Source organism: Diceros bicornis, chromosome 26 (genome assembly GCF_020826845.1).
Source record: "Diceros bicornis minor isolate mBicDic1 chromosome 26, mDicBic1.mat.cur, whole genome shotgun sequence".
NCBI lineage: Eukaryota > Metazoa > Chordata > Mammalia > Perissodactyla > Rhinocerotidae > Diceros > Diceros bicornis.
Genome location: NC_080765.1, coordinates 12,200,950 through 12,227,036, shown reverse-complemented (window position 1 = coordinate 12,227,036; position 26,087 = coordinate 12,200,950). Strand labels below are relative to the sequence as shown.

The following is a 26,087-nucleotide window of genomic DNA, read 5'->3' as shown; positions in this document are numbered from 1 at the left end:
CCATTTTCTCTCTCTTTTCAGTATATTGTACTCTTAAAAAATTACTTTAGTGGTTGCCCTAGAATTTGTAGTATACACTTACAAATAACTTTCAAATAACACTATGCTGCTTCAGGGGTAGTGCAGGTACCATACAACAGAGTGTGCCCAATTCCTCTCTCCTGTCCCTTATAACAATGCTGCCGTTCTTTTCACTTACCCACATGCTATAATCAGCCAATATACTGCTGCTATTATCAGAACATCGTTCTGATCTACGTGCTTTCCCTTCTCTCTGAAGCACTTCCAATATTTCTTGCAAGGCTGATCTAACGGTGACAAATTCTCTCACTTTTTGTTTTCCTGAGAAAATCTTTATTCTGTCTTCACTTCTGAAGGATAATTTTGCCACACACAAAATTCTAGGTGGGTGGGTTTTTTCTTTCCACATTTTAAATATTTCACTCCACTCTCCTCTTGCTGGCATGGTTCCTGACAATTCTGATATAAGTCTTATCCTTGTTTCTCTACAGGCTTTTTCCCTCTGGGTTCTTTCAAGATTTTCTCTTTGTCTTTGGTTTTCTGCAGTTTGAATATGAATTTCTGGTACTTCTCCTGCTTGGTGTTCTCTGAGCCTCTTGGCTTTGTGTCTTGGTTTCTGTTATTAACTTTGGAAATTTCTCAGCTATAATTACTTCAAATATTTCTTCTGCTCCTTTCTCTTTCTTCTCCTGGTATTCTTATTATGTGTGTGTTACAATTTTTATTTTCCTTCAGTTCTTGGACCCTTGATTTTTTTCCTCATTCTTTCTTTTCTTTGTATTTCAGTTTGGGAAGTTTCTAGTGACATGTCATCAAGCTCACTGGTTCTTTCTTCTGTTGTGTCCCGTCTACTGATGAGCCCATTAAAGGCATTCATTTGTTATGGTATTTTTGATCACTAGCATTTTCATTTGATTCTTTCTCACAGTGTTCATCTCTCTGCTTACATTGCCCACTTGGTTTTGCGTGTTGTCCACTGTTTTCATTAAAGACTTAGCATGTTACTCATAGTTATTTTAAATTTCTGGTCTGATAATGAGAAAACCTCTGTCATATCTGAGTCTGGTTCTTGCTCTTGCTGTCTCTTCAGATTGTGTTTTTTCTTGCCTTTTAGCATGCCTTGTAATTTTTTGCTAAGAACTAGACACAATGTTTCATATAATAGAAACTCTGGTAGACCAGCCTTAGTATAAGGTTTTATGTTTATCTAGCTAGGAGTTAGGCTGTTTGCTATTTGCAGAATGCACTACAGAAATGTTAAAGGAAATTTGTCAGGGTAAAGGGAAAAGGTAACAGATGGAAATTTGGATACCCACAAAGGAATGAAAGCACCAGAAGTGGCAAATGGGTTGGTAAATATAAAAGACATTTTTGTGTCATTTAATGTCTTTAAAATGTATCATTTAAACCAAATATAACAATATATTGTGGGGTTTATAGAACAGAATTACAATGTATGGCAACAATAGTATAAAAGACAGGAGGGAGTAGAAGGAAATAGGTAAAGGGGAGTAATACTATTTAAAGGGAGACTATGATAAGTCAAAGATAAAACACTGTAAACCCTAGAGTAATGAGTATAAAAAATAAAAGTGGTATAACTAATAAGCTAATAGTTCAGATAAAATATAATAAAAATAGTCAATTAATAAAAGAAAGGCCAGGAAAAGAAGAAGGAACAAAGGACACATAGAACAAAAACAAAATAAATACTAAAATGGTAAATTTAATCCCAACCAGAATTATAATTATACTGAATATAAATAATGTAAACATTCCCTTTAAAAGACAGACATTATCAGATTGGATTAAAACAGTAAGATCCTACTATATGCTATCTATAAAATCCACATTAAATATCAAGCTATTTATAGGTTAAAAATAAAAGAATAAAAAATTTATACCATATATATTAGTTTCCCAGTGTTGCTGTAATTTGTACCACAAACTGGGTGGTTTATAATAACAGAAATGTATTCTCTCGCAGTTCTGGAAGCTAGACATCTGAAATCAAGGTGTCAGCAGGCTTGTTTCTTCTTGATATTCTGAAGGAGACTCCATTTCATGCCTCTCTCCTAGCTTCTGGTGGTTGCCAGCAATCCCCGATATTTCTTGGCTTGTAGATCCATCGCCCCCATCTCTGTCTCCATCTTCACAGGGCATTCTCCTCTTTGTGTTTTTGTGTGTCCAAATTTCCCTCCTCTCACAGGACATTAGTCATTGGATTAGAGCCCACTCTAATCTGATATCATCTCATTTCAACTTGATCACATCTGCAAAGACCCTATTTCCAAATAAGGACACATTCACAGGTGCCAGGGCTTAGGACTTGGACTTGTCTTTCTAGTGGACACAATTCAACCACAACACCAGGCAAATACTAATTAAAAGAAAGCTGGAGGTTAGCTGTACTAGCAGTAGACACTAGAACAGGGGACATCACCAGGAATAAAAAGGAATATTTAAAATGCTAAGGCAGCCGATTCATCAAAAAGACAAAGCAACCCTAAATGTGTATGCACCTGTTATAGAACTTCAAAGAACATGAAAAAAGTGATAAAACTGAAAGTAGAAATACACAAATCCATCATCAGAACCGGCGATTCCAACATTGCTCTCTCAGCCAACTGACAGAACAAGTGGACAGAAAATCAGTAAGGTTTCAGAAGACTTGAACAAAGCTCTCAATCCACTTGACCCAAGTGACATTTATTGAACACTTCACCCAACAGCAGCAGCACATTTGTCAAGTGTACAAGGAACGTGCACCCAGGTAGATCACACTCTTAGCCATGAAACAAATCTCAATACATTTTAAAAAGGATTGAAATCATACAAAGGTATGTTTCAGTCACAACAGACTTCAACTAGAAAGCAATTTTGGAAACATGTCTGGAAAATCCTCAAACATCTGGAAATTAATAACACATTTCTAAATAATCCATGGGTCTGAGAAAAAATCATAATGGAAGTTAGAAAACACTTGCAACAGAAAATACAACGTATTATAATTTGTGGGATGTAACTAAAGTAGCATGTAGAGGGAAATTTACAGCCTTAATCTCAGGTGGTGTCATTCTGCTCCCTCCATCACACGGTTCCCTATCAACCTCTCATCCACCGGTTGCAGGACCATTGCTTAGATCTTTATTTCACAAGGGTTGCAGAATGCTGCCTCTCCAATTTTATTGATCCTTCTGCATGTATTAGCTAGAATTCTTCAATAAAGAAGGACAATCCCTAATCAACTATTTGGTTACCTTAAAATATAAGGTAAAATAAGAGAGGCAAGATTACTTATTTTTTGCTAGAGTCTTTTGTCTTTACAACAATGAGATAATGTCCCAGCAAGAGTCACCAGTGATGAATGTTTTTTTTTTAACAGCATTATGAACTAATGGATTTAAACATACTTTATTTATGTCAATCATATGCAGTTTTTTATTCTTTTTGAGGCTCAAATTGTTGCAGTGGGGGGCCTCTTAAAGCTGGCTCCTGAGTCCTTCCCCCTCAACAATTTATTATAAAAATTTTCAAACATACACAAAAGTTGAGAGAATTTTACAGTGAAGAGTAAATCTACCACCTAGAATCTATAATTAACATTTTTTTTGACCAACACTACCAATACTACTTACCTTCATCAAACACTTTTTTCAGTTCAGCGTGTATCCTTCTAGGCCTTTTTCTATGTATTTTACTTACGCTATTAGTTAGCTCAGGCTGCTGTAAAAAAAATACCACAGACCGGGCAGCTTAAACAACAGAAATTTCTCTCTCACAGTTCTGGAGGCTGGGAGTTTGAGATCAAGGTGTTGGCAGGTTTGGTTTCTCCTGAGGCCTCTCTCAAGACACGGGCTGGCACTGCCTCCATCTGAAGGCTTGACTGGGGCTGGAGGATCCATTTCCATTTCATATGTCTGGCAGCTCGGTGCTGATGCTGTCTGGGGAGCTCAGTTCCTCCACACTGGGGCGCCTCCACACACTGCATGAGTGTCCTCAGGACAAGGTGGCCAGCTTCTTTCAGACCCAGTGATTCGAGAGAGAGTGAACCGGGAGCAAGCATATCATTTTTATTTTTTATTTTATTTTATTTTATTTTTTGTGAGGAAGATCAGCCCTGAGCTAACATCTGATGCCAATCCTCCTCTTTTTTCTGAGGAAGACTGGCCCTGAGCTAACATCTGTGCCCATGTTCCTCTACTTTATATGGGATGCCGCCACAGCATGGCTCAACAAGCAGTGCGTCGGTGCACGCCTGGGATCCGAGCCGGCGAACCCCGGGCCGCCGCAGCGGAGCACGCGCACCGAACTGCTTGCGCCACCGGGCCGGCCCCAAGCATATCATTTTTAGGACCTGGACTTGGAAGGTACACAGCATCACTTCTGCCACAAGCTATTCATGAGAAGCCAGTGACTAAGTCCACCCACACTTCAGAGGAGCAGGGTTTGGCTTCCCCTTTTGAAAGAAAGCGTGTCAAAGAATTTATGAACCTATCACAGATGCACTTTTACACTCACATCTGTGATGCTTTGATTCCTGAATGTTGCCCCTGCTACACTGCAATTCTAAGACGGCAACAATCATACATGCTGTACTCACCACTGTATCCCCAATGCAGAGCACCTCCCACTTAGGCACTTATAATTTGAGTATCAATTACAGTGCTTCTCAGGCATTTGAGGATAGCGGAACTGCTGATCTTGGTCCTCTCCCTAGAACACTATGAAATATATTTTGAAAATGTACGTTTCTTTTTTTTGCATCATGAGCACAACACAATTTCACCTGCATTAAAGGATACAATTTTCCCCTCACTGGGAAATAGTAATGAGTGGCTACTCTATGCAACACATGCATGCCACAAAAGTCTTTCCTAAGAAACATGCAGCTGGCCAATGAAGGTCAACTATTTTCCAGCTTTTTTTTTTTTTGTGAGGAAGATTGGCCCTGCTCTAACATCTGTGCCCATCTTCCTCTATTTTGTATATGGGACGCTGCCACAGCATGGGGCTTCATGAGAAGTGTGCAGGTCTGCACTCAGGATCTGAACCTGCAAACCCCAGGCTGCCGCAGGGAAGCGCCCGAACTTAACTACTATGCCACCAGGCCAGCCCCTGTTTTCCAGCTTTTCTGTGAATATTTGCTTCTTGTTCATTGATTTGTCACCTTTAGCACCTTCTAGAAGAGAAGGGGTAGCATAGCCCAATGATCTATGAAAACTGCAGATACAACTAGAAATCAAGAGCATAACTTTGACTTCTAGGAGAAATCAGTTTGCCTTGGTGAAGGCGGTCCACAGGCCACGCACACAAAATGAGTTACCCCTCATTTTACAGATGGGATAACTGAGGCAGAGATGCCAGGAGACTTGCCCAAAGTTACACGGCTGAAAAGTAAGATGAGGAGGATTCACACCTAGTATTAGGCAACCTAAGAACCCTAGTTCTTTTTTTTTTTCTCTCTTTCAATTGTGGTAAAATATACATGACATTAAACTTACCATGTTAGCCATTTTTCAGTGTGCAGTGCAGCAGCATTAAGCACATCCACACTGTTGTGCACCATCTCCACCATCCATCTCCAGAATTCGTTCATCTTCCCAAACTGAAACTCTGCACTCATTAAACACTAATTCCCCATTCCCCTCCCCCAGAACCACAACCACCGGCTGCCACCAAAATAGGAGCTACAAACACAGAACACCCTTTTCAGAGCGAAACCCACCCTCCAGCGCCGGCCCCGCCCCCGCGGCTGGCTCCGCCCCGCCCCCACGTGACCCGCGCTCGCTCCAGCGGAGGCCTCCGTGGGCCGAACCACGGCGACCATGAGAACGGGGAGAGGTGGAATTACAGCCGCCACGGTGGGCTTGGGCGTAAGTGATTAAAGCAGCTCTCATTCATTTTCGTATCGTGCCAGGCAATCGTCTTCCTAGTCGTGTTGTCCATCTCCGGCTCAACGGCCGAGAATTCCTTTTATGTTTTGGAAGCGTCCATCCATGTGCCCACTCAGTGGACGAGTCTAAACACCGACACGTGAAGGGGGGACCTAGTAATGTAAGCTAAACTGATGAGAGGCTAAAGATATCACAATAAAAATAGTTGGTTGAACTTACAGTTTCTTGTAGTATTACTTTTTGAGTTACATATTTTCCTGCAGTTCCGTATACCAAGATACCTTCTGCTCCTTCCCTGCGGCGTCACCAATAGTTAAGTCCTTCGCCGCAGCGCCCGACGGGAGAAGGAGGTGCCTGGCTGCCATGTTGGACGGAACCACCCGCTCCCACAAATGGGGGAGCTCGAGCTCCCCATGAGTTTGTAGTTACACCAGAGGCGCTTTGGTGATTGGAGTTTCGCACGTGCTTCTCACACGAGCGTTATCGTAATCATCAGTGGACACAATGCTGCCCTTTTGTTCCTCTGGCCACGCTGTCAGGAGTCAGGGCGTGGGCGGCCCACCCCCGCTCCGAGTCTGATGGAACGCCCCGCGCACGCACATGGCCCGCGGTCGGCGCGCAGTGCGACCTGGGAGAGTCGGAAGCGCGGCGCGGCGGGGCGAGGTGAGGTGGTAGCGGCGGGCCATGCAGGACGCGGAGAACGTGGCCGCGACCGAGGCGGGCGAGCAGCGGGCCGAGCCCGGGCAGCAGCAGCAGCAGCAGCAGCAGCAGCAGCAGCAGCAGCAGCCGGCCTCCGAGCCGCCGCCGGGGGAGGACTCGCCGCGGCCCGCGGGGGCCGGCGCGCAGGAGGCGGCGGGCGGCGAGGACGCAGCGGCGGAGGTTGAGACTGGGCTGGGGCCTGACGTGCGAGCCGAGCCCGCAGCCGACGGGGAGGAAGCGGCCGGCGCGGCTCTCGGGTCGTCTGCGGCGCCGCTCGAGGAGCCCCCCGCCCCCGTCCCGGCCGCGGGCGAGGCGCCGGGGGAGCAGGCCCAGGACGCGGCGGCCGAGGCCGGGTCCGAGGGGGCGGGCGGGGAGCAGGGCGGGGCGGCGGAGGACGCCGGCGCGGACGAGCCTTCCTTCAGCGACCCCGAGGACTTTGTGGACGACGTGAGCGAGGAAGGTGAGGCGGTGTGGCTGTCTGCGCGGAGCTTCCCGAGGCCCCGAACGCGGAACGGGTCACCGCGCATCTTGGAGCCCACCAGGGGCTTTGCCCCGTGGAACTCAGCATGGAGGTCCCCATTCTCCACTCGTCGTCCCTCACGTAGGAAAGGTGTCCTGTGACAGCCTGGGTGCTTTCATTTCTCTCCAAAAAGAAAAGAGGGGACAGGATGGAGACTGCTTGGGGAGCCAGTTATTTGCACTCTAACCGGGAATTCGGGGAGTGGCGACGGCGGACGGCGTGCACGCAGGAGCTGTGGCCGTGTGGGCAGTGGTGTGGCTATTAGGGTCGAGCAAACAGGACACTCCAGTGCTGCACAGTCTCGGGTGACAGTTTTCCCTCAACAGGCCTGGATGCCTCGAATGACAGCCACACCTGTCAAATGTCTGAAAGTGACTTAGTGCCGGCTTCTTAGGGGCAGATGGGACGCTATCCTCAGAATAGGTTATGGCAGAGCTGGTTCCTTTGCCGCTGCCCCACGGAAGCGTTTTCTTCCAGAGAGTTCTTAGTAGGACAGTGCCAGGCCGACTCTGCCAGCCACCTGTTTGGTTATCCCTTTTCCTCAGTGTAGGCAGACGCCATTCTTGTGTTGGCAGATCTCAGGGTTTAGTGTTGTCGACTGTAGCTTGCTTTGCCTTCCTTTCTACATTGATTCAATTTATAGGCAGTACCTCTGCTTCCTGCCTGAGAAAGCCTGTCTTCTAAAGTGACTTTTGGTGATAGCTAATCTCATTTGTTTTTACTCGTGTATGTTTTTTTTTTAGCTATTTGAATTCTGCAAGCTGGGAGCACATCAGTGGGTTCCTTTGTGTATTGACTGTTGTAGTAAAATAGGAAAAATAAATAAAACATCAATGAAATAGCCAGTAATACACCAAGAAAATAAGATGTTACAATATCGAGATGTAGATGTGTTTTTGAGATATTGTGTCTGATCACAGTGAAGTTGAGTCTGAATTATAAAGAATCTCAAGTAAAATGAGAAAGAAAACTTAGGGAACCAACACAGAGTTGTCAACTTTTAATTTAAACATAATTTTAAAGAGCTACCTGTTACTGTCGCTGTTAGCGTACATTATTTCGTAAGACAAAAGATATTTTAGCATGAAAAGCAGGAAAGGCTCCACAAGCTAGTGAAGACTTGAGAGCCACGGACTGGAAGCCCCTCAGCCAAGAGGAAATGTGTTCCTTATGGCGAGGTAGGTTGCTGAGAACTCACAGGGAGGCGGTGTCGCTGGGACACCCCCTCCCCATCCTGCTGCCCAGACCAGCATTCTTTTTTACCGCAGCAATTTATATTGTATTGTAAAATCGAAGTTTTGATGTTAAAGCCTATTTTGAGCTCTTCAGTATTTACTCTGTGATTGATTTTTTTAAAGCATTATTTGAGCACATCTAATTCATACAAGATTTCTAGCATGTGAATTATTTCCAGAATTGGAGTGTGTGGCAGTCAGAGGATGCTGCAATGAGCATAGGCCAGCCAGGCTAGGTGACTGCTGGGAGGGCCTTTGGGAGCCTTTGTGATCCTCATATTTTTACCAGAGTGAGCTGTGAAGCTCCTGGTCCTAAGGAACTAAAACTGAGCAGGCCAGCTGTCAGTTTTCTTGAGGCTACTTGGTTATGGTCAGTAGCTCAAGTACAAATTGTGGGGTGAGAATTGCCCAGTAGGGGGTCAGAGAGCACTGCAGAAGGCAGTAAGGGTTCTTTTGAAAATGGACTGAGTCTCCTGAAAAGCCCTCTCGTGGGTGCAATATAAGCACCACAAAGTCATCTTGCCTCATTCTTTGAGACAGATCAGCACTGATACCAGCTCAACACGAGGTTGACATAAGGGAAGCCATATTGTAACTTTGAATGATCTCTGACTAACTCTGGATTTTATGGCCCCTCCCAGCTGCTATAAATTGATAACTTTGTTCTTTTGAGTTCCTTAGAAATGTGGTGATCCCTGGGCAGAGACTCTGCTGATAGCCATCATCAGTGACAGCTGAAAGATTAGGGTACAGGGCGTTGCTCCAGTCTCTGATGCATATCCAGTAAAACAAAAGACTGCCAGGGACTAAGACCAGATGGATGCCCCCACCCTGAGACCAGATGCCCCGCCTAGAGATCAGAGGGATGTCCCTACCATGAGACCAGATGCCTCCCACACCTGGAGACCAGCCCTCTCTATAACTGGCCTGTAGTCTTTGTTCTGTAAGATGGTGCTTTGAGACATTAGTCAGCCATCTTTTCCCTTGCTAGCAAGCTCTTATAAACTACCCTTTCTCTGCCACCATCTTGCCTCTTGACGATTGGCTTTTGTCTCTCAGTGAGCAGATCGTGCCCTGTGTACAGTAACAAGCACTGTCGCGCAGTTGCATCTCAATTAGTCATCCTTTCAGTTTTTCAACTGCCTTTGGTGCTCCGTCAAACTGATATATGATAAAAGTTTTAACTAAATGTCTTCTGTTTTGGCTCATTAAACATTATTTATATTTGCTATTTAGTTTTGAGAGTTGCTTTCTTTCTCTCCTGGAGCCAGATTGGGAATCCATGAGTTAAGGGTGACCAGGTGCGAATGCTGGTAATGGTGAAGGAAATGTGTTTCTTCATTGTGTAGTTACTACGTTTATTCACCTTGGTGTGTTTGGGGAGATTCTTATAAACTAGAGAAGGTTGTGGGAAGAGTCCACAGTTTGTATAAAGGCTGAATTTGTTATTGGAAACCTTGTAAACTCATATCAGGCTTAACAGGCCATTTAATTGTATGGTAAGTGAGCTTTAAAAATAACCCAAGGATTTCACTCCAGTCTCTCTAGGGAGGATGTCTTGCATTGCTATGACTCTAATCTGCCTCTTTCCTTCTTTTTTCTCTTCTTGGTCTCAGTTTTATCTTCTTTGAAATTTAAGTGGCAATTCTTTTTTTAAGGTAATATTTTCAATATCATTCATAAAAGCGTTGAGTTTAATTAGATATAGTTGATAACAAAGCTTACCTCTTGAAATTAAAGGACTTGTTTCCCTTTTTGTGGACTTTTTTAACTTTTTATGATGGAAGATTTCAAACAAAAGTGGAAAAAATTCATCTTAACTTTTGAAAATGAAATGCAACAGAGAATATTTCCTGACGTGTCTTATTTAGCACGTTGAAATTCTTTAAGAGCGTGATACAAAAATTAGAGTGATAATTAGGTTCCGGAACACATAGATACGTGAGTAACAAGCCATTATCTTCAGCTGTTGTTTAAAAATTACCTTGTACTCTCATTCTGGCTGTATTTACTGATGCAGTTTCATCTCATGAGTGTGCTTTGATGGCAGCTTTGAAAGGTGTCTTTCTGTTCCAGCTCTTAACCCACTGCCTGGTAATTTTACAGCTTTCTAGATTAGCTAATTGAGTTTAGGATTTGTACAGAATTTATATTAAAATGGTAGGGTTTGCTTTATGTGATCTGATACTCCACTTGACCTCCGAATGTGCATCTCCAGAGCCTGTCAGGCATTTCTGTGGGTGCTGGAGGGTTATGGTCAGCAGGACTGAAGGCCTGAGACAGGCTCAGGTAAGACTGCAGAGGGCAGCGCTCAGATGGCATTGGACTGCCCAGAAAGACCAGTGGGCCTCCAGTCTGCTTCCCAGACCTGTTCGTGTTGGTTCCTCCCAAGTTTCTATTTTTCTAGTCCTTTTTATACCTGTCTTTCCTTCTTTTCTTATGGAAACTGGCCATTTTGTGGAAATGAAGCAATCCTAAGAAGTTTGAGTACTTAAGATTTGGGTTCTATGATCCTAATTTTACAAGCAGGTGATGTGAACGTAATACATTTTGGGTTTTTTGAGTGTAGTTATGAAAATATTAGTTAACATATTGTTTGCTATGTTCCAAGCACTGTCCTAAGCATTTCTGGATTGAATGTCTATAAATGGCTGGTGTCAGCAACAGCCCTGTGAGGTATTTCATGGACTTGGAGACAGTGTCAATCGTGAAGCCGTAATGCGTCAATCGTGAAGCCGTAATGCGTCATTATTTGTGCGCTCTCATGAGCTTGAGTGTTCTCTAGTCTCCTGGTTTAGATGCTGGTCTCAGCCCCGTGTTGTCTTCTGACAAGGCTTGTTTTAGGAATATTGGGTAACGGTTGTTTTGTTTTAAACCAAAGACAGTGCCTGGTGGTGGGTTGCATTGGAGGTGGGTTGGGGAGGGCTCACCACAGGCATCCCCCAGCTCACTTTGGGTTTTTCTGATTCCCAGTGAAAGGCTTTCCTCTTTGTTTGCATTCTGCAACAGTAAAGTCTTTTTTAAAAAATTCATTTAAAATATTCCATTATTGCCAGAAATCGATTGACGTATCTTGACTATCAAAACAGAGTGTGAACAGGGCCGGCCCTGTGGCTTAGCGGTTAAATGCTCGAGCTCCGCTGCTGGCGGCCTGGGTTCGGATCCCGGGCGCGCACACGCCGCTTCTCCGGCCATGCTGAGGCCGTGTCCCACATACAGCAACTAGAAGGATGTGCAGCTGTGACATACAACTACCTACTGGGGCTTTGGGGGAAAAAAATAAATAAATAAAATTATTAAAAAAAAAAAAACAGTGTGAAGAATTGAGGTATCTTGACTATCGAAACGGAGTGTGAAGAATTAAAATCTTCCTAATTCTTTCAAATGTAAATTTTGAGGCAAGCCAGGGCCATGATTTCTTTTGTTCACAGTGGAAGCATTTAGGTCAGTTATTCATTTTTTGCTTCTTGGAAATGTGTTCAATATCCTAAGCTAATAGATTGTTTTGGTTGGTCAAAAAGTCATTTGACAGATCTTTTACTTATACAGAATTACTGGGAGATATACTCAAAGATCGGCCCCAGGAAGCAGATGGCATTGATTCGGTGATCGTGGTGGACAATGTTCCTCAGGTGGGACCTGACCGTCTGGAAAAACTCAAAAATGTCATCCATAAGATCTTTTCCAAGTTTGGGAAAATCACAAATGATTTCTATCCAGAGGAGGATGGAAAGACGAAAGGGTGAGTGATGTTCCCCCTCACTGAAGAGTATTTTCTTGGTATCTGATGCCTCACCATGGCCGTTTGACCTCATTCGTTTCTTCACGCTGCCCTCAGCTGGCAGCTGTGCGGACAGAGTGGTGAACTGGTCCTGGGGTCATCAGGCAGGGAGAAGGAAAAGAAGGGGGATGGCTCTGAATTAGGGTATTGTAGGTTGGCTGCTAAATTCTTAAGAAATCACAATATTTAAATCTTCTGCTGTCAGAACACTAATCGACACAAGATACATCCTGGGTAAAGGGCCCGACAGATCTGGAAGCTGGCAGAATTTCAGGAACGTTTTACATATGGTATTTTATTAATTTAAGTTGTGCTTTTTTTTTCTCATTTTAACATCTCTGAAATGGGGATACTTCTTACAGTCTAGGTGAAAGCGTTGTGTCGTTGCTTAATTAGCAGCTTTTTTTCCTAGTGTTACCTGAAACAGTGCATCTTTTAAAAATGGTAGTGTGAGGTGTGTGTCCTGGAGTTTGCTTTTTTTTTTTTTTTTTTTTTTTTTGTGAGGAGATCAGCCCTGTGCTAACATCCGCCAATCCTCCTCTTTTTTTTTTTTGCTGAGGAAGACGGCCCTGGGCTAACATCTGTGCCCATCTTCCTCCACTTTATATGGGACGCCGCCACAGCATGGCTTGCCAAGCAGTGCGTCGGTGCGCGCCCGGGGTCCGAACCAGCGAACCCCGGGCCGCCGCAGCGGAGCGCGCGCACTTAACCGCTTGCGCCACCGGGCCGGCCCCCTGGAGTTTGCTTTTTAAATTCAATATTAGGTTTTCTGTGTTGGTGAATGTGATTCTAGTTCCTTCATTTTAAATGCTGTGTATCCTCTTGTATCATACAATAGTTTGTCTGTTTTCCTAACAGTTGACATTTAGTGTTTTGCAATGATAAACAGTCTTGTACTTATCCCCTTTTGAACAGGTGTAAGTTTCTTTGTTACATACCTAGTAGATGAATTGTGAGGTTATGTAAAATGTCCCTAGACAATGTCTGCAGTGCTGCTAGACAGTGTCAAATTATGCTCGAGTGGTTGTTACCAGTTTACGCTCGACCGGCAGTAACAAAAGTTCTGTTTGTGGCTCCACAAGCTTGTCAGACTTTCTCCATTAAAATTTCGTGTAAATATCAACCTTAGAGAGTACAGGCAAAATTGTCTTTTATAGGATAGGAGTGAGAAAATGGTGAAGTTTAATTTTTTTTTAGTACAGATTTTGGAAACTACCTCGAATAGTTTTAGGTTCTAAAAAAATTATCCAATACAAGTAACACGTCTAATATTTTCTATTTCGGGAACTAGGTGGAAGGGTAACCTCTGCTTTGACCAGCAGTGTGTTATACTTTTAGTTATGAGAGCTTTTGTAATTTTACCTGTAATACACAATGTTAGACTATCCATGTTTTTTAGATTTGCTAACAGCTTTATCAAAATAATTGACGTACAGGAAACTTGGCATAGTTTTAAAGTGTTCAATTTCATAAGTTTTGACGTACATATGTCTGTGCAGCCATTACTACAGTCAAGATAATGAACATTTTTATTAATTAGCTTTTCTGTAATTTATAGTTGTGGAGTCAGAGACTTTGGATATTCTGGTAGGATTTTGTTTGTGTTTAGGGAACTACTCTGCTAGTGATGTGACTGCCTCGGGGGCGTAGAGTAAGACGCTCACAGATGCTTACAGTGCTTAATGACGCCTGTGCAGGGGTCTGTGTGTATGGTGCATGACCTGTCTGATCTGAAAGTCCACACTTGTGCATGTTGCCCTACTTCTCCCTTCAGGTACATATTCCTGGAGTATGCGTCTCCTGCCCATGCCGTGGATGCCGTGAAAAATGCCGATGGCTACAAGCTCGACAAGCAGCACACGTTCAGAGTCAACCTCTTCACTGACTTTGACAAGTGAGTTCTGACTCCGGCCCTGAGAACCTGGACAGTCACCTGTGCCTGAACGGCTCGGCGTGTCTCGGGGGATTGCTGGTTCCATTCTCCAGTCACACCACTGCAGGACCATTTCACATGCGTGGCCCCCTCACTCCTGCCAGTAGCTCCCTCACCACCAGCAGCCCCTCACCTCATGGCTCTTAGTCATCCTTTCCCTGCTCTAGGGGAGACAGGGGAGGAGTGCAGAGCTGCCTGTGGTTGAGAGGCACCAGCCTCTGGTCACTCACCCCTTGTTCTGATCGTTACTGTGTGGTACTAAACAGTCTTTTCTCTTCCAGGTATATGACGATCAGTGATGAGTGGGATATTCCAGAGAAACAACCTTTCAAAGACTTGGTATGTTGTATAAATCTGTAAGTAGTTGAGAGAAATGCTGGCTAACCTCTGGGCTTGAGGTGGTGAATTCCTGAGGAGTTAAAGATGCTGACTGAATTAGTCACATCTCTAAGACCAATAGTTATGAATACATTTTCTTTGATTAAAATTAATGAAATATATTACATTCCTTGCCTTTGGTTCTTTTTCTAGGGAAATTTACGTTATTGGCTTGAAGAGGCAGAATGCAGGGATCAATACAGTGTGATTTTTGAGAGTGGAGATCGTACTTCCATATTCTGGAATGATGTGAAGGATCCTGTCTCCATTGAAGAGCGAGCGGTGGGTATTTGCTGACACGTGGAGACTTACCTCTGAATTTCCTTAACAGAGGGGAACTTGGGTACAAGAGCAGGTCAAGTGAGGATAACTCTTTTCTTCCAGCTTTGAAATAAGTCATGAGAAGTGAATAAGCTTCTTCTGTTTTTCAGTTAAGAGATTGAGCAGTAAATTCATGTGAAAGGAGGGGTCTTTGCATTTGGCTTTTGTTGTCGTGTTAATGTTGGCTCTGACTTTTTCCACAGAGGTGGACAGAGACATATGTGCGCTGGTCTCCAAAGGGCACCTACCTGGCAACCTTCCATCAGCGAGGCATTGCTCTCTGGGGGGGAGAGAAATTCAAACAGATTCAGAGGTTCAGCCACCAGGGGGTGCAGCTGATTGATTTCTCACCTTGTGAAAGGTAAGCTGTTAGAAAGTGCAGATGGAGTCTATTCTTTTCACCTCATGCCACCCTTCTACAGATGATTTAAAACTTTTTTATTTTACAGTAATTTCAAACTTAATAGGAAAAGTGCAAGAAGAGTACAGAGAACTCCCATACACTGGTTACCAAGAATCTCCAGTTAACAGTTTGTTGCATTTGCTTTGTCAATTTCTTCAGATACACTTACCATACTTTTTTCATCAGCTATTTGGGAGTGAGTTGAAGTGTTATGTCCCTTTACTCCAAGTGTGCATTTCCTAGAAACAGGAAATTCTCATACATACCCACAGTACAGTTACTAACTTTAGGGAACTTAACATAGACTTAATACTTTCATTTAAACACTAGCATTTTCCAGTTTTGTCTCTTGATCCAGTAATATTCTGTGCAAAATATTTTTTCTTCAGGATCCAGTCCAACATCATGTATTTTGAAGATAATTTTCTTGTGAATGAATTTTTCTCATGTATGAAATAATCCATGTAGTAAAGCTTTGTGTGAGAAGGTGTGACATGAGGAGCTTGAAGGAGCCCTGCCCACGGCCCTGTAGCATTCTCCTTGCTGTCTGCTCACGGCTTCACTGCCCAGAACGCTCTCTCCCCCGAGTTCTCTGAGCCCCATGAACAGGGCTTGTCTCTGAAGCCTTCCCTGGGTTGCTGGTGCACTCACTGTCCCATCCTCTGTCTCTGTCGATGCTGTGCAGCGATGTCTGTGCAACATTTCAGCATCTTACTACGTAGTCTGAGCTCACGTGGGACTGATGGGAGCACCTTGTGTTGCAGGGCTACTGAGACATCGTGTTGCACCTGCTTTTTAAATTTTTTATTCAATTTTATTTTATTGAGGTCATATTGGTTTATAACATTGTGTAATTTTAGGTGTTCTATTATATATCAGTTTCCATATAGACTGCATCGTGCTCACCACCAATAGTATAGTTTTTATCTGTCACCATACATATGTGCCCCTTTACCCCTTTCGCCCACCCCCCACCCCCTTCCCCTCTGGTAACCACTAATCTGTTGTCTTTATCCATGTGTTTCTTTATCTTCCACATATGAGTGAAATCGTGTGATGTTTGTCTTTTCTCGGTCTGGCTTATTTAGCTTAACTTAATACCCTCCAGGTCCATCCATGTTGTTGCAAATGGGACTCTTGTCTTTTTTTATGGCCGAGTAGTATACCACTGTATATATAGACCACATCTTTATCCGTTCATCAGTTCATGGGCACTTGGGTTGCTTCTACGTCTTGGCTATTGTGAATAATGCTTCAGTGAACATAAGGATGCATAAATCTCTTTGAATTATTGATTTCATGTTCTTTGGATAAATACCCAGTAGTGGGATAGCTGGGTCGTATGGTATTTCTATTTTTAATTATTTGAGAAATCTCCATACTGTTTTTCATAGTGGCTGCAGCAGTTTGCTTTCCCACCAGCAGTGTTTGAGGGTTCCTTTTTCTTCACATCCTCTCCAACACTTATTATCTCTCACCTTGTTAATTATAGCCATTCTGACGGTGTGAGGTGATATCTCCTTGGTCTTTCAATTTGCATTTTCCTGGTAATTAGGGACGTTGAACATCTTTTCATGTGCCTTTTGGCCATCTGTATATCTTCTTTGGAAGAATGTCTGTTCATATCTTCTGCCCATTTCTTTTGGGGTGAGGAAGATCAGCCCTGAGCTAACATCCGTTGCCAGTCTTCCTCTTTTTGCTGAGGAAGGTTAACCCTGAGCTACAATCTGTGCCCATCTGCCTCCATTTTATACATGGGATGCCGCCACAGCATGGCTTGATGAGTGGTGCATAGGTCCGCACCTGGGATCTGAACTTGTGAACCCCTGGGCCTCTGAAGCAGAGCGTGTGAACCTAACCATTACACCACTGGGCCAGGCCCCCCCCCCACACCATTTTTTGATTGGGTTGTCTGTCTTTGTGTTGTTGAGTTGCATAAGTTGTTTATATATTTTGAAAATTAACCACTTGTGAGATATATGATTTGCAAACATTTTCTCGCAGTTGGTGGGTTGTCTTTTCGTTTTGTTCATAGTTTCCTTTGCCTTGCAGAAGCTCTTTAGTTTGATGAAGTCCCATTTGTTTCTTTTTTCTTTTGTTTCCCTTGCCTGAAAGATGCTGCTGAGACCGATGTCCAAGAGTGTACTGCCTATATTTTCTTCTAGGAGTTTTATGGTTTCAGGTCTTACATTCAAGTCTTTAATCCATTTGAGTTAATTTTTCGTGCGTGGTGCAAGATAATGGTCTACTTTCATTCTTTTGCATGTGGCTGTCCAGTTTTCCCAAATACCGTTTTATTGAAGAGACTTTCCTTTCTCCATTGTATGTTCTTGGCTCCTTTGTTGACGATTAGCTGTTCGTAGATGTGTAGTTTTATTTCAGGGCTTTCAATTCTGTTCCATTGATCTGTGTCTGTTTTTGTGCCAGTACCGTGCTGTTTTGATTACTGTAGCTTTGTCGTATACTTTGAGGTCAGGGATTGTGATACCTCCAGCTTTGTTCTTTTTTCTCAGGATTGCTTTAGCTATTCAGGGTCTTTTGCTGCCCCATGTGAATTTTACGATTCTCTGTTCTATTTCTGTGAAGAATGTCATTGAGATTCTGATTGGAATTGCATTGAATCTATAGATTGCTTTAGGTAATATGGACATTCTAACTTCTTTCAATCCGTGTGCATGGAGTATCATTCCATTTCTTTGTGTTGTCACTGATTTCTTTTAATAATGTCTTACAGTTTTCAACCTATAGGTCTTTCACCTTTTACTCCTAGACATTTTTTTTCTTTTTGTTGCAATTGTAAATGGGATTGTATTCTTGAGTTCTCTTTCTGATAGTTTGTTGTTAGAGTATAGAAATGCAACTGATTTTTGTAAGTTGATTTTCTATCCTGCAGCTTTGCTGTGGTTGTTGATTATTTCAAATAGCTTTCTGGTGGATTCTTTAGGGTTTTCTATATGTGAAATCATGTCATTCGCAAACAGCAAAGGTTTTACTTCTTGCCTTCCAATTTGGATACCTTTTATTTCTTTTTCTTGCCTAATGGCTCTGACAAAAACCTCCAGTACTATGTTGAATAGGAGTGGCGAGAGTGGGCACCCTTGTCTTGTTCCTGTTCTCAGAGGGATGACTTTCAGTTTTTCACCGTTAAGTGTGATGTTGGCTGTGGGTTTGTTGGCTGTGGGTTTGTCATATATGGCCTTTATTATGTTGAGGTACTTTCCTTCTATATCCATTTTATTGAGAGTTTTTGTCATAAATGGATGTTGGATCTTGTCAGATGTCTTCTCTGTATCTATTGAGATGATCATGTGATTTTTATTCCTCATTTTATTAATGTGGTGTATCACATTGATTGATTTGCCATCAGTGGCATCCCTGTGAACCATCCCTGGGTCCCTGGTATAAATCCTCCTTGATTATGATGTATGATCCTTTTAATGTATTACTGTATTCAGTTTGCCAATATTTCGTTGAGGATTGTTGCATCTATGTTCATCAGTGATATTGGCCTGTAATTTTCCTTCTTTGTGTTGTCCGTGTCTGGCTTTGGGATCAGAAGGATGTTGACTTCTTAGAATGAGTTAGGAAGCGTTCTGTCTTCTTGAATTTTTTGGAATAGTTTGAGAAGGATAGGTGTTAAATCTTGTTTGAATGTTTGGTAGACTTCTCCTGAGAAGCCATCTTGGTACTGGACTTTAATTTTGGGGGAGGCTTTTGATTACTGTTTCAATCTCTACTTGTGGTTGGGCTCTTCAGATTCTCTATTTCTTCTTGATTCAGTTTTGGGAGGTTGTATGAGTCTAAGAATTTATCCATTGCTTCTAGTTTGTCCAATTTGTTGGCATATAGTTTTTCATAGTATTATCTTATAATCCTTTGTATTTCTGTGGTATCTGTTGTAATTTTTTCTCATTCATTTCTAATTTTATTTATTTGAGCCTTCTCTTTTTCTTAGTGAGTCTGGCTGAGGGTTTGTCAATTTTGTTCATCTTCATATTTTCATAAATGTTATGTCCTCTTGGTGGAGTGTCCTTTTTATCATTATATACTGTCTCTCATTGCCTTTTTTATATTGAAGTCTGCTTTGTCTAAGTATGGCAACATCTGCTTTCTTTTGTTTGCCATTAGCTTGGAGGGTTGTCTTCCATCCCTTCACTCTGAGCCTGTTTGTCTTTACAGCTGAGGTATGTTTCCTGGAGGCAGCATATTGTTGGGTCTTGTGTTTTAATCTATCCAGCCACTGTGTGTCTTTTGATTGGAGAATTCAGTCCACTTACATTTAGAGTGATTATTGATATATGAGGGCTTAATACTGCCATTTTATCACTTGTTTTCTGGTTGTTTTCTATTTCCCTTGCTTCTCAGCCTGTGTATTTCTGAACTGCCAGTTCAGTTTGGTGTTTCTCTATGATGGTTTTCTCATTTTTCTCTTTATTTATCATTTGTGTTTCTGCTCTTATTTTCTGTTTAGTGGTTACTGTGAGGTTTGTATAAAAGATCTCGTAGGTGAGATAGTCTATTTTCTGATAGTCTCCTATTTGCTTAGTCTAAGCAGATTCCATCCCTTTCCTCTTCCCCATCTAAGTTATTGTTGTCACTACTTATTCCGTTTTTTGTTGTGAGTTTGTGATTAAAATGAAGTGAGGATAGTTATTTTTGATGCTTTCCTTCCCTTTATCTTTAATGTTATAATTGAGTGTTTGCTAACCTGTTCTGATTGAGAGCTGCAATTTTCTGGTTTTGTCTATCTATCTCTTTGCTCAAGGCTTTGTAACCCCTTTTTTTTTTTTCTTCAGGTATGAAGGCTTTCTTGGTCATTTCTTGTAGGGTGGGTCTTGTGGTGATGAACTCCCTCAGCTTTTGTTTATCTGGGAAAGCTTTTATTTCTCCATCGTATCTGAAGGATAATTTTGCTAGATAGAGTATTCTTGGCTGAACATTTTTATCTTTCACAATTTTGAATATATCATTCCACTGTCTCCCAGCCTGTAATGTTTCTGCTGAGAAATCCACTGAAAGCCTGATAGGGGTTCCTTTGTAGGTTATTTTCTTCTGCCTTACTGCCCTTAGTATTTTTTCTTTGTCATTGGCTTTTGCCAGTTTTACTAATACACGCCTTGTAGAAGGTCTTTTTACATTGATATAATTTGGAGTTCTATTAACTTCAGTTAAATGTAATTCCAGGTCTTTTCCCAGGTTTGGGAAGTTCTCAGCTGTTATTTCTTTGAACAAGCTCTGCTCATTTCTCCCTCTCTTCTTCTGCTGGAATGCCTGTAATCCTTATGTTGCATTTCTTAATTGAGTCAGATATTTCTTGGAGAATTTCTTCATTTCTTTTTAGTCTTAGTTCTCTCTGCTCCTCCATCTGCAGCATTTCTATATTTCTGTCCTCTAAATTACTGATTCTGTCTTCCATAATATCAGCTCTATTTTTTAAGGACTCCAGATTTTCCTTTATCTCATTCATTGTTTCATCTCCAACTTTTCTGATTTTTTTTTTTATATTTTCCATCTTTTTTGTGAAGAATTCCCTCTCCATTAATTTTATTCCTGAGATCATTGAACTTTCTGAGTTTTCTTGTAACTTGTTGAATTTTTTTATGGTAGCTATTTTCAATTCTCTGTCATTTGGATTATAAGTTTCTGTGATTTCAGGATTGATTTCTGGATACTTGTCATTTTTCTTCTGGTCTGGAGTGTTAGTATACCTCTTCACGCTGTTTGATGGGGTGGACTTGTGCCGTTGCATAGTGGTAGTATCTGGTCGCAGATTCTGCCTGCCGCTACTGTAGGGGCAGGAGCTGTCTTCTGAGCCTGCTGCCACCCCCGGTAGCTGTGCCTGTCTGTTGGAAGCTGTGCCGACAGGGCCCGGCTGCTTTACACATGTACGTGCAGGCGTTCTGGCGAGGATCTTCTGTTTTGGGTGACCAGCTGAGCTGGTGTGCCAGATGGGAGGGGAGAGAGGCGCTTTCCTTCATGTGCATGATCCTGCTCTGCATGCACTGTCTGCTGGCTTGGGCTGCTTGGCTTGGTGTGGATGCCCCCACGATTGCTTATCCACCTTGGTGTCAAGCCTTCCCAGAGGCTGGGAGGCACCTCTGAGAATGCAAGCGTTTCCATGGGGTGCTGTCTTTTTTCCCTTTCTCCTCTCAGTATCGCACACCAGCAGCCCCGGGAGGTCCTGCTCCCTAGATTGCTACTGCTCGGCAAGGGAGAGGAGATCTCTTTGCCTCTTTCCACTGCCTCCCAGGGAGTTCCGTACCCCCACTTTCAGACATATGGCTGTGTGGATCTCTGAGACGTCTGTTGTCTTGTGTGTGTGTGTCCTCCGTGGTTAATGAATGTCCTTTTCGTTGTATCTTGGTTGGGAGAGACTAAGGGAAGAGTTCACTCCGCCATGATGCTGACGTCACTATTCTTCATTTTTTAAAATCTTAGTTCTCTCTCCTCCACCTGAAGCATTTCTGTATTTCTATCTAAATCACTAATTCTGTCTTCCATATCATCAGCTCTATTTTTTATGGATTCTAGATTATTTTTTATCTTATTAATTGTTCTTCGTATCTAGAATTTCTGTTTTGGGGCTGGCCCCGTGGCTTGGTGGTTAAGTGGGCGTGCTCCACTACTGGCGGCCCAGGTTTGGATCCTGGGCGTGCACCGACGCACCGCTTGTCCAGCCATGCTGAGGTGACGTCCCACATACAGCAGCTAGAAGAATGTGCAACTATAACATACAACTATCTACTGGGGCTTTGGGGATAAAAAGGGAAAAAAAGAGGAGAATTGGCAATAGACGTTAGCTAAGGGCCGGTCTTCCCTCAGCAAAAAGAGGAGGATTGACATGGACGTTAGCTCAGGGCCGATCTTCCTCACAAAAAAAAAAACGGCATAGAATTTCTGTTTGGTTTGTGTTTTTTAGAGTTTCAACTGCTTTGGTGAAGTATTGCTTCTACTCATTAATTTTATTTCTGAGCTCATTGAACTGTCTTTCTGAGTTTCTTGTAACTCATTGAGTTTCTTTATGATGACTGTTTTGAATTCTCTGTCATTTAGATTGTAAATTTCTGTGACTTCAGGATTGATTTCTGCAGACTTGTCATTTTTCTTCTGCTCTGAAGTGTTACTGTACTTCTTCATGGTGTTTGATGAAGTGATCCTTTGCTGGTGCATTTGTGGTAGTATCAGGTCGCAGATTCTGCCTCCCACCACTGGTGGGGTAGGAACTATGTTTTCTGATCCTGCTTGTCTGCTGGAAGTTGTGCGCGTGGGGCTGCTCTACATTTGTGCGCTGGCGGCAGCCACTTGGCAGGTTACGCATGCACACACACACACGTGGGGCCTCTGTGTTCCACTGGTGGGTTGCTCTGGTGTGGCACCACTGCACTTGGCAGGGCACTGGCCAAGCTGGTGCACTAGGTGGGAGGCAAGGAGCACTTTCTTTTGCCACAAGCTCTGTGCTTTTGGGCTCTGCGCTCACTGGTGGGTTGGCTGAGCTTCTGTGCTTGGTGGCAGCTCCTTTGCAGGGGCTGAGTTGCACCATTCAGCGGGGTGTCTTCCCTTGGGCAGGGCCATTGTGGCACTGTGGGTGCTCCCACGGGCTGGGCTGTAACTTGAAAAGCATTTGCGTGGGCTGGGCTGCCCCCGCCGCCTGTTACAGTCATACTGGCTACTGTGTGAGGACCCACAACCTAGATCGCTGCTGCTGGAGACGAGGAGGGGTGCGCTCACCTATTTCCACTGCCTCCTGGGGACCCACTCCCTCCACCTTCAGATGACTGGCTGCATGGATCTCTCAGATTTACTCTTGTGCTGTGCAGGGAATCCTTTGTGGGTTAATGAATGTCCGTTTAGTTGTAACTTAGAGGGGAGAGACAAAGGGAAAAACTTAACCCTGCCATGATGCTGACATCACTCCTGCTTTATTTTGTTTTAGCTTTTTAGCATGAAACTTTTGTAACATGGAAAACTAAAAGAGAGTACTTACAGTAACATCCATATATTAATTACCTAGATTTAATGATTTTTTTATTTTGCCATACTTGCTTCAAAAATTTTTTGTGTCTTTTATAGTGGTAGGCATGTGTACAAAAGTATGCATCACTTCAGAATAAAGATGTCCTGTGTAATAACAATTCTGTTAGCACACCTAACAATGCTGGTAATGATTCCTTAATATCATCTCATATTGATAAATGTTCAGGTTCCCCATTTGTCTGCAAATAGCTTTTATTTACAGCTAGTTTGTTCAAACCTGGATCCAGTCTGGTGTGCACATTGTGTTTAGTCCTTTTTTCTCTTAATCCTCTTGCATCTTGAGCTGTACGTCCTTCCCTGCCTTTTTTGATATTGACTTGTTACGACAGGACCAGATGGGTTGTAAATTGTCACCTTGGGATCAGTCTGATTCCTTCCTTGAGGCGATGTTTAACTTGTCCCTGTTATCCTTGTATTTCTTGTAAACTGTAAGTTCTGTTTGATGGATGTTGGTTAATTTTGATAAAATAGTTTTTATGTAGTGTATTCTTGCATGTGTTCGCAACCACTTTTCCTGTGTTTGGTACAGAATAATTGATATTTCTCATTCCAGCAGCAATATGTGGAAATCGGATCCACATAGAGACTCTTGGTCTCTGTGCTAAGATGACAGGCAGGTTAGAAGGCTTCCTCCATCTGTTCATCTCATGTGAACCTGCCTCAGTCCTTCAGGCAGTTACTTCTACCTGCATTCTCATAGACATTGTGTTGCTAGACTTATCACATTAAGTTGTGATTTGTCTGTTTACACATCTGTCTGTCACTCAAGGATAGAGATTGGCCCATCTCTTACTCATAATTATATTCCCGGTGCTCTGCAAAGTCCCCAACCTGTGAAATACTTGATTGAGTGAGTGAATGCCTGCTTTGGTCATACAGATCACAATGTGAAAAATCTGTTTTTCAGTCAAGCACTTAGTTTCTGTAGTTCAAGGATAGTCTTGTAGTGTGTCCTTTCCAGGTGTGTAGGATAGGTCTGAGGAGGGAATTTAACAACTTGTCGGGGGAAGTGACTCCAGCCACTATTACTAATCTAGTGAATTAGGATGACACAGAGCCTTACGAGGAGAAGGTGCAGTCATTAGAAGTATTACTGAGAAACCAGCAAGGGGGCTGGCTCTGTTCTCTCTTGCGTCTGTTTCTGCCTTTCCTACCTCGCACTGTTCTGAGAGAGTGGTGTGATTTAGATAGTTACACTTTGTGTAAGCTACGTGCATGGGTGCCATGGGTGTCGACAAGGCAGCAGTTGGGTGAATAATTACCGGGAGAAGCCCTGGGCACCAAACGCCCCATCAGATGTAGACTTGCTTTTGAACCGCACGTGACCAGCTGTTCGGTTCACCTGTTGTCTTCATTAAATTTCAGTGAAGATAAAGTCTGAGGATTCCATATCACTCCTCCCACTAGAGCACACGAGCAGACTTGTTTGGAATCTGTTGGATCTTTCCTTACCCTCATTTTAGTGGAGAAACATTTTAAGATGACCCTTGGAGTGCCCTGGTGTCAAGAGTGACCCAGTGCTTAGTGGCGTGGAGATGGTTCCACTCCATGTTTCCAGTAGGGTCTCCTGATGGGAGAGCATTGTCAGGGAAGCCTGGGGTTTTGGAGGAAGTGCATGAGCCTTGACTGCTTGTTCTGGCAGCCTCTCCCATGCCTGGAGTGACCTTCTGGAGTGGCAGCTCACCCCTCCACTGTAGCGTGGGTGCAGGTGTACTCACCACATCTGCACATAGTTGTGACCTCCAGTGAGAAGATGGAGAGTGCAGGAGATGATAAAGTCTTTGCTCTGTTACAGGTACCTGGTGACTTTCAGCCCCCTGATGGACACTCAGGATGACCCTCAGGCCATCATCATCTGGGACATCCTTACTGGCCAGAAGAAGAGAGGGTTTCACTGTGAAAGCTCAGCCCACTGGCCTATTTTTAAGTAAGTAGACCACTGGTAGCCAGTGATGACCTCTTTGTAGCCTTTGCTTTTCAATGACAGAGCCTGGCACTTCTTTTCTTCTTGTTCTTTGTAGATGGAGCCATGATGGTAAATTCTTTGCCAGAATGACAGTTGATACTCTCAGTATCTATGAAACTCCTGTAAGTGACTCAGTTATCTGAGAAAAATGAGCAGCCCTGTCAGTTGCTTGTCGGCTTCACTAGCTGCTCGCAGACGAGTGCTTTCCCTTAGCTTTTGGTGGAGGAGCTGTATGCGTGCAGAGTGAAAGCAGGGTCCGCCTGTGTTGTTACTCTCTCCTGTCCTGGATTCTGGTCTTGAATCTGCCAGCCCCTACTTCTGCTGCTGCAGGGAATTAAGGATGGGAGTTAATGAAATGGCTTGGGGATGTGAATTGTTTCATTGTTTGTATGTCACCCTCTGTGCTGACACTGCTCGCTTAGCAAGCTCACATCAGAACCTCTTGTAGCCTTTTTGTAAAAAATTGTGTATATTATCAAGACATTGGCGTGATTTGACTGAATCATAACCCTCGTTTTTTCCGGCAGTCCATGGGTCTTTTGGACAAGAAGAGCCTGAAGATCTCTGGCATAAAGTAAGTGACTGTCTCACCCAGTCAGGTTGGTTTGCTCTCTCATGTAGGCGCTGGGCTCTTACACGGTAGAGAAAACACTGTGTACTTGTTCTAGGCACAAGGATGGCACAGCAGGTTTGAGGCTGCTACCACCTGGGCTGCTGGTTAGTGGGCCCCCACTCAGCCCTCCTGTTAGCCTTCGCCTTTCTGCACAGAGGTGCATCTTGAGGGCCGCGGAGTCTTGGGTCCGCTTCCTTTCATGTTCCCTGCCTTGGAGCCAGAGGCTTGGGGGTGCAGTCTGAGGAAGAGGGGGACTGCTCTTAGTTGAAAGGTCGTCTTGTTGCTC

The 26,087-nt window shown here is 43.3% G+C and overlaps 1 protein-coding gene across 1 annotated transcript in view; it reads left to right on the top strand.

Annotated features, from left to right (window-relative positions):
* Positions 1-6,586: 6,586 nt before the first annotated feature.
* EIF3B (eukaryotic translation initiation factor 3 subunit B) overlaps positions 6,587-26,087 on the top strand; it is a 32,704-nt gene continuing 13,203 nt past the window's right edge. The window contains exons 1-9 of the mRNA XM_058569419.1: positions 6,587-7,077; positions 11,922-12,114; positions 13,928-14,047; positions 14,368-14,425; positions 14,618-14,746; positions 14,989-15,146; positions 25,018-25,149; positions 25,244-25,310; positions 25,716-25,762. Coding sequence (XP_058425402.1) covers positions 6,603-7,077; positions 11,922-12,114; positions 13,928-14,047; positions 14,368-14,425; positions 14,618-14,746; positions 14,989-15,146; positions 25,018-25,149; positions 25,244-25,310; positions 25,716-25,762 — 1,379 coding nt within the window. The 5' untranslated portion in view covers positions 6,587-6,602. The remainder of the gene's footprint in view (positions 7,078-11,921; positions 12,115-13,927; positions 14,048-14,367; positions 14,426-14,617; positions 14,747-14,988; positions 15,147-25,017; positions 25,150-25,243; positions 25,311-25,715; positions 25,763-26,087) is intronic.